At 41.6% G+C, this 14,719-nt stretch overlaps 1 protein-coding gene across 1 annotated transcript; it reads right to left on the reverse strand.

Annotated features, from left to right (window-relative positions):
- Positions 1 to 64: 64 nt before the first annotated feature.
- UPB1 (beta-ureidopropionase 1) lies at positions 65 to 13,998 on the reverse strand. The gene is made up of 10 exons (XM_063173335.1): positions 13,840 to 13,998; positions 13,010 to 13,181; positions 11,484 to 11,571; positions 10,707 to 10,801; positions 10,313 to 10,474; positions 7,228 to 7,397; positions 6,297 to 6,378; positions 5,438 to 5,480; positions 4,555 to 4,709; positions 65 to 1,226 (listed from the first exon to the last, which is right to left on the reverse strand). Exons 1-10 carry the CDS (start codon positions 13,938 to 13,940, stop codon positions 1,143 to 1,145), a joined length of 1,152 nt encoding a protein of 383 aa, XP_063029405.1. The 5' UTR covers positions 13,941 to 13,998; the 3' UTR covers positions 65 to 1,142.
- Between the last annotated feature and the right edge of the window lie 721 nt (positions 13,999 to 14,719).

Genomic DNA, 14,719 nt, shown 5'->3' on the forward strand with positions numbered 1-14,719 from the left:
TGTAATTAAGCCATTCTCAATAAAGGTTAAGCTCACAAATAACCTGGTAACATAACGTAGCAAGTGCATTTATTAACAAGTTTATTAGAAATAATGGTTTTGAAACTCTGAAATTGTATTTTAGAAAAACAAAAGTTCAAGCATTTATTACTATTACTAGCTACAAATTCATAGTTGCAGGGCTGTAAATTGTATTCAGTCTGCATTGCCTGAACACTCATTGCCATCACCCAAATCATACAGAGCAGAATTTCAGAATACCACCTAAGAACACTAAATATGCTACTAACATTTCAGTACTACCTAAGAACAGCAAATGTATCATTACTACCTTTATTCCAGAGCTGGTTTGTGTACTCTGCAGCCACCACATATCCTACTGGAGTGCAGCCCCAGGGAAGGAGTCTTCCTTACCCATCCTGAGCTTTCTGTTCACAGTGAAAGCAGGCAAGTGCCCCAGCCTTGCCTGTGCACTGGCCAGGGTCTCTATTTCTGCTCCCCTTCAGGGCACTGAGCTTCAGAAGATACCAAAGCATCTCCCTGAACAAGACTTCTGCACCTAGAAGGGGCCCTGCAAAGACAGCTCCAGCTGTGGTTGTGTAAAGGCAACAGAACCAAAGCAGTCCTGCTTTACAGCACCCACATCTGATCTTGACACAACTGGGATGTTTGGTACATTACTCAGCTATAACTGAATTGCATCAAGTAGTTTGTAAGCAGAAAAAGCAAACAAAACCCAGATGAAAACAATTTCTGTCTCATTTCTCCCTAAATTATGCATCTGGGCAGAGGGTAAAAACCAGAAAGCAGAAACAGATGCACAATGCAAAGCTTAAAAATGTAAAAATGTTCATGTCCTCTGAACTCATCCCATCAACTCTACCACAGTACACTGTATGTCTATCTCTAGAAAACACTGCATGTATCTCTAGCAAGGAACAACTTTAGACTCATTAGTGTAAATGACAAACACTTAAGAAGCCATTTTCAATTATCTAACCTAACACAGTTCTGACTCCTATTATTTAAAATTGGTTACATGAAATTAAACTGAACATTAAAACAGCAACACTGTAAAGCTATAATCCAACAGTAACTTTGAATTTGTCTTGTAACATTTGAGTGTAATGAGATGCTCTCTCTTACTCTTTGATGATATTGGGTATAAAGAAAGGCTGGATTGCTTCAGCAAGCTTTTCTGCATACATTTCATATCTACCAGTCATCTGGAAAAGAAAAATCAAAGCTTCAGTTCTTTCAAGTAAGCTACAGAAGTACTTCAGTAGAAAATACTTCTATGTACTGGTTGGTTTTTCCTATGACAATATATGATTTCATTGTCCCAAACATCAAAACTATAATTTCCTCAAAATCAAGATCTCCAGTGCCTTAGCACAAACATTTTTTATATAAAAGAACTTTTTTTTTACAAAAACTTTTTTAAAATGAAAGAACTCATTATGTTGCCTAGGACTGTATGTCTACCCAAAAAAGAAGCATAGTTCCACCCTGAAAAGTCCAAGTTTTAAATGAACACCTTCCTATTTTGCAGCTCTCCTTCAGTGACAGTCATGTCCACTGACTTCCTACTTATTAAAGCTGTTCTGGACAGCTGAAAGTTGAATGTGAAAGGTGGACTTGCTTTCTTATGCATCAACAATTTTAAGTTATGTCAGTGAAGGCAGAGGAGTGTCTCTGTAATTAGGGCTCCATGTCATGACCTTGACAACTAAAGAACCCTGGGTTTCTCTTATTTCACCCATTAATAATACAAAATATCAATGGTTTGGGCAACAGAGCAAGTGCTGGAAGTGCTGCAATACAGCACCTGAGGTAGTGCCATCGTCCTCTTTTGAGTGGACCCACAATATTGGCTCTGAGAGAGGCAAATCACATCTTTATTTAATTTGTTTAACCCCTTTGCTGCCCTAAGTTTAGCAAAGACATTCTACTGAATGTCCCTTTCAGGCATCACTGGGTGCAAACTGCAGATACCAGCAGGTTAATTTGGTTCCTGTAAAGTGGGTGAGAAAACCTGTGACCACTGTTCCTCATTCCCCCCAGCAAGAACCACCCCTGGCCTGGCCACAGCTGAGAGGAAAAGGAAACAGCTCTCCCCTGTCACATAAACAAAACCACAGCTGTGCCTGAAGGGCCAAAACCCAACAACAGCACTCCAAACCATCAACATGAAATAAAGGTGCTGAAAGCACAGGCGTTGAAGACAACAAAAACACACAATTCTACACAAATCAGCCTAAGGGCAGTGTTTTGCTTTTCCTGTTTGTTTTTCCCAATCACTACTAGTGCTTTTGTTCAGATCCCCCTGCTAAGGGGGCAGAGGCAATGCTCCATGTGCTTCCTGACACACCAAGCCTCTGCTCTGCACTGAGGAAGGGCCTCAGACTCGTGGCAAAGAAAAACGAAATGCGTGCCTGATGTGAAAAGCTAAAAGTCTTTCAGCACAACTTAATTCCATTATGGCAACAACCACATGCCTACCACAGGCATCTGTAAAACAACAAATGCAATTCTGGTCCAGAAGATGACCTGAAATTACTTCTTGGTTTTAGTCCCTACGTATGGATTAGCAATATTAAAAAAGAAATTGTGCTGTAGATAAGAAATTACTATTTTTTAATTAGAAAGCTTATTCAGCATTTCAAATCCAGAGACTTTTCATTTTTATGTCAAACTGACATCAAAACACATTGAATATTGCACCACACTGTAATGAACAACAGACAAATAAAGCAGCTCTATAAAATAAATGTCTGCTTGCAGTAGCATGATGTTCAAAAACTGACACTCCTTGCAAATTATTACTTATTTTAAAAACTAGGTGATCACTGAAGAACCTACATGTATTGTACAGCTGCTGGCCAGGAGTTCTGGTCTATTTTTTTAGGATTCAAATCATGCTGATCTTAAGAGTGACTAGGAAAAACTTCTAGTCTTTAGCAGTACTGAGAACTGGAACAAAAGATGTGGCTCCACAGAAGCAAACAAGATGTTTTCTTCATCAACAAAGCCTATTTCCAGAGTTGCCACTTTTTTTCGTTTTTTATTCCAACAGGATCTTTGTGTGGCCTGTTGTAAACTTGATCAGAATAAAAAAGGAACTAGAGTGTCTTTTGTGTAAAAAAAATTAATCTGCTCACTCCACTAAATCAGTATATAACACAGCACCCACACAGCTTGTAGTGGCACAACTGAAGGGTTAGCAAGCTGCTGTGCTGAAGCAGCCATTTCTTCAACCAGCACTGCTGCTGGACAAATTAAATCCAATTATGCCCTCTGGAAAGATGAACCCAATTAACTTTACCTCAGAATACAAAAAAATAGTAATAAATAAGGTTTGTTAAAGCCATGTGGAGTGGCTTGCAGCTATCTTAATCTGATTTAGATAAATTCAAACATGTGTTAAGATGCTTCAGACATGAATATATACAGTACACAGCTCTTTCTCTGTAGTTTCAACATATCCACAAATTCAGGAAGTTAACGTTGCAAGAATTTTGCCTTCAGAAAGTTCTCAAGCTTGTGGGTTTGGGTTTTCACTAAATTTCACCAGAAGTGACAATTAAGGCCTTTAAGAATATATACCATGTTAGATAGATCCACTGAGCCTGGCTCAGCTCAGCACAAATGGCTGCATTCACTGCTCAAGGAAAGCAGAACTCTTCCCCAGCAATCCTCAGAGCTGCTGGCAGTCCACATTAAGGTCCTCAGGCTAGAGTTTTCATCTGAAAGCTACTGGCCTAGCTTCCCTGAATTTAGCTACTCCTTTTCCAAATCCATTCATGCTTTTGGCCTCCATAACCTCCTGTTAAATTACTTCAACAATTTAAGCTCTGAACTGCTAAAAAAAATTAAAAAGAAAGACTGCCTTTTAACTACTGTAACATCACAGAATTGTGGAAACCCAGGGCACTGGGAATATTTCTGTGTCTGCTCTGGGGTGCCCTGACCCCCAGGGGAGCTCTGACTTTGACCTTCATCCATGGAGAAAGTTTCCCAGACTCCAAGATAGACTGGAATCCATAAAAGTGTGAAAGAGATTATAGAGAGCAGTGTAGGTGTGTCACTTGGTGAGAAATTGAGGTTTTGGGGTTTTTAGTGTATTGTGGATGGAAGCAAGATGGAGAGCACAGGGTGTCAGCCTGGGTTTCTTCTTCATCCTTCTTCTTCCTTCTTCCTCATGGGTTTGGGTGGCAGTTTGTAATTGGGCAGAAAAGTCTGCACTGGGGGCTCTTTAGGATCAGTTATTGGGTTAAAAGGGAAAATAATCAAGGTGTCAGTTCTTAATTGGAGAGTTCAGTCTTAAAATACCTTGTAACAAGAAACTGTTGGCCATTTTTGCCTTCTAATGAAACCTGCCCAACTCACAGCAGTGAGACTGTTTTACTGATAAGAAATAATAAACCCCTGAGTCCCAACACGAACTACTGTCTCAAGTGCCTTCAATCCAGACCCAGGGAAACAACAACCACAGAGAGCCATTACCAAAGCTTGTTTGTTCTAATATTGTATTTCCTTCATAGTCAGGCTTACCTTGAAGTTCCATTTGTCACTGACTTGCCTGCAGAGGTTCAAGTCCATCTCTACCACCAGCAGCCCATCCTGAGTGCGAGACAGCCCCGGGGTCCTGCTGCCGTCCGGCGCAGCCACGTAACTCGAGCCATAGAAATGGCCCAGCTCGTGGTGGGCTTAGAGAGATTGTTAAAAAGCATCAATTGCCATCTGCAAACAGGTTTGTACCTTAACATGCAGTGTCCCCTAAAACCTGACTCCATTTCTTGGGGACTCACTGTCCTTTAGGCAAGATAATCATCTCAAAGAGTCACAGCTTGATCCTAAAATAACTGCAGTTTTGGCCAGTTATAATTTTCATGCAGACTACACCGTGAAGTTATCAGGAAAATCTCCCTGCACTGCCTTTCAAATAATGCACCATTATGCTATCCCATTATTAATTCCCATTATTTATTCCCATCACTGCTTTTCACTTTGCTTTTAAATGAATTCTAATTGTCAAATTATACATTTTCAAACCAGCTGACAGAGATACACCCATTCTATTTTCAATAAAAGGTCAGAGGTGAAAACACTGGGATTTGAGGCACAGAAAAGATGTTATTTCATATTGCACAACTCTTGAGTTGTGCCAAAAATCAATCCCATTTGTTGTACTACTAAGCCACGGATTCCACTGACCTTTCTCATACAGCTGCTAAAAACACTTTGCTCCAGAACTGGCTAAAAAAGGCTCAGGCACACTCTGGATGGAGCCACAAGCAGCCACAGTTTTCACAGCATAAATTACTGTGTTTCAACATGTAAGTACATACAAGACAATCTCATATTCCTCATTGATAATTCTCTTTAACTTCCAGCAAATCTGGGAACTGGTAGTGAATGTGATTTCTGAACATACCTTTTCCACCATCTCCAGAAGTAAAGGCATTCTTGTAGTATTCCTGTGAAATAAGAGGAATCCATAGGTGGCAGTATAATTCCGTTTCATTCAAGAAATCCTTGCTAGTCTATCATATTTTGGGAGTTTATATAAATCTACAAATATTTTTTTCTGGCACACAATCAGCACTGTCTAAAGGGAGTCATCAGAGGGGCCTAGTTTCTGTGATGGATAGCACAGAACACAAGGTCTTTCTGTATCACTGCCTGTTGTTCATACACTTCAGGAACATGCCTTGTATCCATTTCACAAGTTTAAAGAGGCAAAAGAGGAGATATTTAACCAAATATATCTTTTCAGATCACAAAAAAGGCAAACATATTCATACAGCAGCAAGGACAATTCTAGATTTTTGCAGGGAATCTGATTTTAAAAATATACATACTGTGTAATTGGGCTAGTCTGAAGGTAAGAATGACTTATTGCATGCACTAATTAATTTCATGATAGAATTTTACAGTCCAGAAAGAGATAGCAGCTGTACAACTGCCCCAAGTTGTGTACTGTTGACTTAAGGATATATTAATGTTTCAGTCATTTTGGCTAAAAGAATACTGATTTCACAGAGAAACTGGGAGAGTTAGCAAAAGGGTGGGTGCCTATTACAAAGATTCAATTCAAGAACAGGAAACAGCTGCAACCAAAAAGTAGGCTGCAGCAACAGAGGCAGCTCTCAATCTCCTCATCACTGTCCATCTTCAAATCACACCATAAACCCCAGAACAGTGGTTACCCAGCAGGGGAACCCATGCTGCCTTGAACAAACCCCTGCTCAAGGCCTGAATGATGGAATGAATGAGGCAAGGAGGATACAAACCGTTCCAACTCTGTTGATGGGGCACGTGAAGCAGTGGTTGGCTATGGCAGCGTTCCTGGCTTCGATCGGCCACAGCGCCTCGCTGCAACACACACACACACACACACACACAGAGGTGTTAATTCACTGCACACACAGAGAAAATTGTTCATTAACTGACACTCCAGGGCTGCATCTACACTCTGCCTCACACTGCACATTTTCTGTCCAAGCAGCCACAGTTAGCTTCTAGGAAATCAAGTCAGTCGGGTGCAATTAATGTTAATGTGCAGAAGATTAATCTCAAGGGACATTTACACTGGTCCAGTCTGGTTCAAGAGGCCTGATAATCATAAAATTGCCAACAGTTTAAAAAAAAAATTCTGAGAAAAGGGTATCTCAGCTTGGTTCTGAAAACTGCAATTTCATACCACACTCCTTAGGTGGACAATGCAAGCTGGTATAATAAGCCTGAAAATGACCACTACCTATTGTATAGCAAAAATATTACATAAAAAATCTAAATAAACTCTCAGTTTTCAGAGCACCAGCTGTCTCAAAGACAGGAGAGCTGCTGATGTACAATAAAGTTCTCAAAGAGAATCAGTTACTGGGAGGAGACCGAAAGGCCAAAATTGCTGGTGGAGGAACTGAAGCCATCCTGCTGATTTTATGCCTCCAAAGGTAGGTGTGTATATATATATATATATATATATATATATATATGTATGTATGTATTTCTCTCTTGGGCGAGAAACAGACCTCCAAGAGCTTATGAGACCTGGCTCAAGGAGGCTCCTATCACTGAGGAGAATGCAGGCTCCTTTTTGAAGGCAAAACAAGGAGGCTACATTCCAAGACCTCAGCAACGTGCCTTTAGGCCCCAGTGAGGGGCTCAGAGGTTCAGCTAAGCCAGAAAGGGAGCAATGGCACAGCCCAGTTTGTGTTTTACCTGAGTGACCCTATAGTGGCTGAAGGGTTAAAGATGATCTCTGCTCCATTCATGCTGTACATGAGCCAGTTCAGAGGGTGGTGGCGCCCATAGCAGATGTTCACAGCAATTGTCCCAAACTGGGTCTGAAACACTGCGTGTCCTGTATTTCCTTCCATATAGTAAGTGGACTACAAACAAACAAAAAAAAAAAAAAAACAAAAACAAAAAAAACAAAGGAAAAAATCCAATCAAACAACAAAACCCACAAAGGCAGACTTCTTAAAAATGTGCAAAGAATTACCTCCAACTAAAAAAGCTTTTTAATTTGTAGATGGAAGGCTGAGGATAATATGATGAGATTTACAAAATCACTTAGGCAGTGGCAAAGATGGATACAGAAATGCCAAGGCAGCAGCAGGAGTGTGTAGTCACTGAAATTACACTCTCACACCTCCTTTCAAACAAAGGAACTTCTTTTATGTAGCAGGCATATGCACCTCCAAAATGTGCTGAAGGTACCACCACCAGGTTCAGACAGGGACAAAGACAGTGGTAAAGACCCACAGACAAGGAGACAAGACATGCCACCCAACATTCCTTATACAGTGCTGAGGATCCCAAGGGAGCACAGAGGCTGCAGTGGCCAGGCTGATTCCTGACAGTATCCTCTGGTGCAAGGGACACAATCCAGCACCCTGAGCCAACAGGACACGTCTCTCATCCCAGAAGGAAGGTGTGCTGTAAAGCAGACCCCTCTTTATTGAAATTATCTGTTCTTGTAACCACCACTGCCATTGGTCCTGGAGGAAGTGGAAACACCTGAGGGCTGGTCAAAGCAAGCAGCTCCAGCTGAGGAGCAAACCTGGGCCCCTGTAAGTGTGGGCCAGTGGCATGAGAGATACAGGGAGGTCACCCTCTGAAACCAGGGCTACAGGTTCACTATGTCCAGTGAAATATTCATCTCATGTTTCTTGTTTATTATCAGTTCTCAGTCCCTTGGGCAGTGATTTGATCTCCTTTCATGTCTGTAGACAGCAGACCACATGGTGGGTGCTCACACAAGTCTTTTTCAAAACAATTCTGCTGTTTGAATGTATTTCCATTTTTTATTCTATTCTCAGTTTCATTTCTTACAACAGCAGAAGAAAAACAAGAATGCTGTTGCTTCAGGGAATTCATCAGTTCCTATTTCTTTATTTCACACCAGAGGTCACAATCCTCTCCACAGCAATAAACTGTGATGTCTCAAGAAGGATTGATTTTTGTTTGTAAGGCCTCCCACACATGGCTGAATAGGCCACAGACCAACCTCTCTGCCCTTTCCATTTAGTTCTTACTGATTCACTGGGCACGACTTTAACAAGGCTCCTTTCCCATCTGCCCTACAGAGACAACCCACAACAAACCATTTCAAATTCGATATTTCCTTGAGGTTTAACTTTGTTGATAAAGAAAACAACATTAAAGTAACACAGATGAATATAATCCCTTCCTGTAGCCTGGGTGGTTTCTGAAGTTGCTTTATCAGAATTGTTCACTTCAGAAGAGTGGACTTAATGCTTTGCTACCAAAGCCAGCTGAAGACAGTGCTGTCTTGGGTAAGCACTACTTGATTCTGTAGCAAGTAGACACAAGAAGTGCCAGATCATTCTAGTATATCTGGAAGCTATAAACAGATAGTTTTGTAGTAATTCTGGCATTTAGGATTCTAAGAACAACTTCTTTTAGCAACTATGCAAAACTCTTAGTGAAATTCTATTTATACTTCACATGAGAAAGTAAAAAGTCTTTCTTTTTCTAGGTGTCTCATTACAGTTTCATAGCTGGAAACAGTGAGTTTCTTGGAATCTGTTGATTCTCCATTAAACACTGTCAGGAAAACTGAAAGACATCATATCTTAGCACAAGCAACAGGAATTTATTTTTTTGATAGATTACATAATGAACAAATAAAAAAATATGGAAAGTAACCAATGGATTTGTTAGTTACTACTTTTGCTAGCTAAAGGACAGACCTGATAAAATAATATTAAATATCAGAGTAAGTGTTAAAAACACAAGGTAAGGCTGGTGACTGACAGGCTGTGCCAGAAATTCATTGTGTAGAACTCTATTAACAACCTCCTCTGGAGAAACTCAAACCAGCCTGATCGGGTCTGGGAGCAAGGTCAAAGCTTCCAGAGGTCTTTGAACACAAAGTTTTGACACCCAAAAGAACTTTTTACATTAATAAAAAAGTTCTGAAGCCTCAGTTTGATGACTGGAGCAGTCAGACAGGGAACAAAAGCTACTGCAGGTATACAGCAGCCTCCAGTGCTTAGCAGAAATGCCTCTGTTAATTACTCACTTTAGCTGACAAGGAGAGATTTAGTTAGGTAAGACAATGTATTTTTAGACTTCAGTTAATTTTTAATCCTGATCTTTCTGCATGTGATAATTGTTTGGATGAATAAACACATTTCAGATGTACCAGTCACTGCCTTTAGTGCCAGTTCAGTTTGTGATCCTGGAGGATGGCCCAAAACCTGCTGGGGGCTTCAGCTGCAATAATGCCATTAGTAAACAGGAGATGCCATAAAGCAGCCACTCAGTCAGAGGCACAATGAATTAAGGGATTCTGCTCGAATAAGCACAAGCAAAAGAACTGTCATTGCCAAGACAACCTCCCAGAGAAACAGAAAGGCTGCAAGTAATGTTCATGCTTGAACCATGAAACAATTGCCCTGCAAATTAAAGTAAGTTCAATGTGCACACACGACCAAAGTACCCAAGCCAATTGTGCACAACAAACATAACACAGCTGTAATTAAACAATCCTTTTATTAAAGGAGAGTGATTCTTCTGAAGTTTCACTGGGCCAAGGAAGAGTACCTAACAAGATTTAATGTTATTCTTCCTTTAAGACTCATCACTCTCACAAAAATTAATCCTTCTTGATAAATTAACTATCAGTTCACCTCAGAAAAACTGATTTGACAGCAAGTGACCACATTTTCTAGAAACACATTGCATTTCCTGTCACTGTGACTCTGACACAACACATGCTGGCACAAACAGAGCTGCAAGGTAAGACTGACCTGTTTGTCACAACACTGCACCTTACCTCATTGAAATCTCCAACCCTTGGAATGTGATTTTTCCTGCTTTTGCCAAGGAGTGCTCCAGAATTAGAAATGACCACTGCAGTATTCCAGAGAACTCCACCGTGCAGTTCATCTCGCTCCAGGATTGGAGACACCACAACCATGTTGTACTTCTTTGCAAGCTGCACAAATAAACACAATTCCTCTATCAGACACCAACCTGCAGCACCCCAGAATGACAGACACCATAGCCAGCTGAAAACAGCTAATTAAAATAAAAGAAATGTTAAATAACACATGTACAAGTCAGAAATACAGCAAATTCTGCCTGCCAGTTCACTGATATATTGTCTTTTCCTTCAAATGATGTCAGTTGGTCTTTTTTTTTTTTTGTTTGCTTGCTTGGTTTTTTACCTCTTGACAGAACTTGGTTGTTGGCCCATCCTCTGCTGACTCAGCAAATTCAGTCCAAGGAAGTTTCTCTCTTGTACAAAAAGCAAAGGGCATGGCTGGAAAACACCAAAGCAAGGTAAATGTACAAAAATGTTCATGTCACTCAAGAAATAATTGATATTTGCATGAATACAGATAAAAAAATTAAACACTTAAGAATGATTCAACTGTTTTCCTTCTTTAATGGCAAAAGCTATTAAAAATATTTTTAGCCAGGGCAAGGAGCTTTGAGCTCACACAGGGCAAACCAGAAGAGAATGGATGCATTTAGTGAAGCCTCAGAGGGGTAAAAAGACAAAATATCCCAGTCATTGGTGTACACTGTGAACAACCTGCCTTCACAAACATTTCATGGCCTTCACTTGCCATGAAAGTGAAGGGGTTTGCCTCAATTAAGCCTCAGACGCCACATGTAAATTAAAAACAATTTTTAAATTTGAATACCTGTCTAGAAAAAAACCCCAAAGTTTTAGGAGAAAAATAATGAGGAAGGCATCATAAAGGATGCCATGAAGGAGCTCCAAATACCACATGGCAGTCTTCAATACAACAGACCCCTCATATATCTTCCACACAGTTCTGCTACCTCAGACTCTTTGGTTTTTCCTTTAGGAAGCAAATCACTGCAGTCAATTGTTGTATCTTGGGAGATTTCTGGTGTTCATTTACAGCACAGCTGCTAAAACAGAGGGCACTGGAACATCTGAGAGCGCAGAGGGCAGCACAGGGAATACTCACTCCACGCCTCCTGGAAGCACACGATGTTGACCCCACACATGGCAGCCACTCCCACCATCTCCTCGATGCGTCTGTGCAGAGCAGCCACCTGGCGGTGACAAATGTCACACCGGTAAATTGTCACACCGTTAAAATGCCATGGGCTTAACTCACCTCCGTGCCACTGCTGCTTTACACCCCGTGCTCACACTGACCTCACCTGTTCTGTGCTTAGAGCCATTGCTTTCAGGGGGAGCAACTCAGCTATCATCCCTGAACACTGATAATACAGCCAGATTTAGATTTTTAAAAGCATTTAGATGCTGAGAATAGAGAAAGCATTCCCATGGGATTCTAATTCCATGGTAGTAACATTTATATACCTGGAAATTCAGTGCTGCCTGACTCGCAAAAAGCTGAAAATCTAAACAGAATTAATAAAAACTATAATTTTGCTGCTCATTGTAAACAATCTACAGGATGATGTTAAGCCCTCTGTCCTAAGAGCTAAATAATTATTACCATGAAAAATCATCAAAGTATTTATGAATTAGTTTTCTAGAATATTCTATGTAAAGATAAGCACAGGTGTAGTACTTTGCATTGCTACTTTCAGGCTTCAAAAAAAATTACTAAAAACTAAACTACAATGACCTATGACATCAAAAACTGTACATTGATTTACAGAAACAGTTAACTAGTTATTCATAAAGTAAAATCATTAATACAGCTGGTACTTTATTCAACAGCTGTTATAAAGAATCCCCAACTTGATCTGTTCACTGAATTAATGACTTGCATCTGTGATGGGTAATCTTTCCAAAACAAACTACTTCAGAAGTGTTCTGTCCTGTCCCTGTACAAAACTACTCCAGGAGGTTTTATAAATGCATTCTTTTCTTTCCTTTATTTAAAGCTACTTTCAGGAGACTATTTCTATACAGATTTGTCACTTCAGTGCTGCTGTGTCCAAGATATTAAGAGATGATGGTTTCAGAATAATTAATGTTGGAATAGACCTTTAAGATCATCAACCAAGTCCAGCCATTAACCCAGCACTGCCAAGTCACCACTAAACCATGTTATCTTGTAATAAGATTTCACTGCTGTACAAAGAATAATGAACACAGCTTTATTAATCTGTTTCCTCTAATGGATTTTCCTGTAATGGAACATTTCTCAATTAAAACAAGAACTGCACCTGTGGTTTCCACTGGCTGCCATCCCTTTTGATTTCGTGTAAATGATTTTGTGTTTCATCTCAGAGGCAAAGGACTTCCATGTGTAAAATGAGCTACTAATATTTAGCTTTGGAAAAACTGCAAGCAGGTTGGGTTTGGTAGGTAAATACAAGAGGTGTTTCTGAGAAACAAAACTAAACGTGTCACTCAAATTTCTTACAGAATGCTCTACTGCAGTAGTGATGGGTCCTGTACTGCCAGACAATCATTAAGACATTTCATGCTAAGTTCCTAAAATCAACAATTGAACTGTGTTATGTTTCAATCCAGCAGAAGAGCAGATAAAAACAGTCCCAGTCTGTGTACCTGGACTGCCACTGCTGTGTCTGTGGGAAGAGGAAGTTTATTCTGTATCAGTCCCACTCGAACAATTCGTGGCCTTCTCAATTGCTCCAGAGCAGCTTCAAATCCATAGCCCTGTAGTTCAAAATCTTTTTCCTGAGCTGCTGACAGTGCAGCAGTTGGCAAATCAAGTTTTCTGGATTGAACAGGAAACAAAGACATTTCAAGATGAGATGCTCTCTTTTTCTGTTGAGAATGCAGTGGACCAAGGGAATGACAATTCTGCCTTACCCTGCAGAGACACCCAAGCTCCCATGCCCCTTGTCACCATGACAGCCGGGGCACAGGCAGAGCCCAGCTCCTGTGCTGATTCCCTCTTGTTCATCTCTACTTCACCCCTCATCGCCCACTTGTCCTCCTGTCATCAGTGTCCCCCAGACATTGACTCCTTGCTGCAGCAATCAAGGAGCACACACACAAACTTCCACCTGCCATAACTGGATTACAAACACTTTCCCTCCCATGTCCTTCCCTCAAGTTTAATCCCTACTCCTCACGCTCCATCGCCCCGGTATCACTATTCCCGTCATGTCTTCCATCCCTGTCCAACATCATTTCACACTGTCCTGCTCCCCACACCTGGATCACCTCCAAAATCCCCCAGTCACCTCACTGCAGCACCACCAGCCCTACTTTTCCTTTTTCCCCTCAGCCCAGCCCTGTGTCTCGCACACCCCCCCTCATAACTGCCTCCTTCCCCTCACACCGGGGCTGGGCATCCCCGCGGAGGCCGCCGAGAGGAGGGGCGGACGGAAACCCGCAGAGCGAGGGGCGAGCCCGTCCTGGTGGCGCACCTGGGCTCGCCCCCATAAAGGATCCGCTTCACCTCGGCGAGTTCCCCGGGCGGGATGTGCCGCTCCAGGCACAGCTCCAGCGACTCCAGCTCTGCCGCCATGGCGGAGCCCGAGCGCGCGCAGCCCCTCAGGCGTTGGGTGGCCCCTGCACTTTGCCCCGGGCGGCCCCGTCGGCCACGCCTCGCTCCCCTCACGGGTTTTGGCGGGACGCTCCCTCAGGGACGGGGTGGGGGGAGGGAAGAGGGAGAGCGCAGGACTTGTAAATGTTCGTAGTGGAAAAGAGCCACAAAGTCGGAGAGCCCACAAAAAGTCACTTGGAAATCCTTTATGTTGGTTCCTGACCTACTCTATGAAAAGAAAAAGGGGGAAAAAGAGAGAAGGAGAAAAGGAAAGAGTAGAAAAAGGGGGAAAAAGAGAGAAGGAGAAAAGGAAAGAAAGAAAAAGAATGAAAGGAAAAAGATCACCAGTCCTGGTTCCATCGGTCCAGCCGATGGGATGTTGAGGGGATGAGGCCGTTCCTGGCTTCTTGCCACTTCTTGAGCAACTCTTGTGGTTCAGACATCTAAAAGTAGAACATTTTTAGGAGCTTTTTCTGGTGATACCTGTCCAACAAAAAGGCCTAGAAATAAGTCATAAAAAAGTAGTGGTTCTCAGGATGTGTGTCCACTGAAGTTGCAGTAAAACTCTGAACAGGAGCCAGTAATAATTAACTTTGAGTTTAACATGGATTTTGCGGCCCATTATAATTGGAAATCCATCCCAAAACCAGACTTAATGTCAGATAAAGGATTGAACCAATTAAGACCTTGATCTGGGACAAAATAAAAATGCACCAAATAAAGGCCATTTCCTTCTGCAGCTCCAAGGTAGACACCCTGTT

This window comes from Melospiza melodia, chromosome 20 (genome assembly GCF_035770615.1).
Source record: "Melospiza melodia melodia isolate bMelMel2 chromosome 20, bMelMel2.pri, whole genome shotgun sequence".
Taxonomy (NCBI): Eukaryota; Metazoa; Chordata; class Aves; order Passeriformes; family Passerellidae; genus Melospiza; species Melospiza melodia.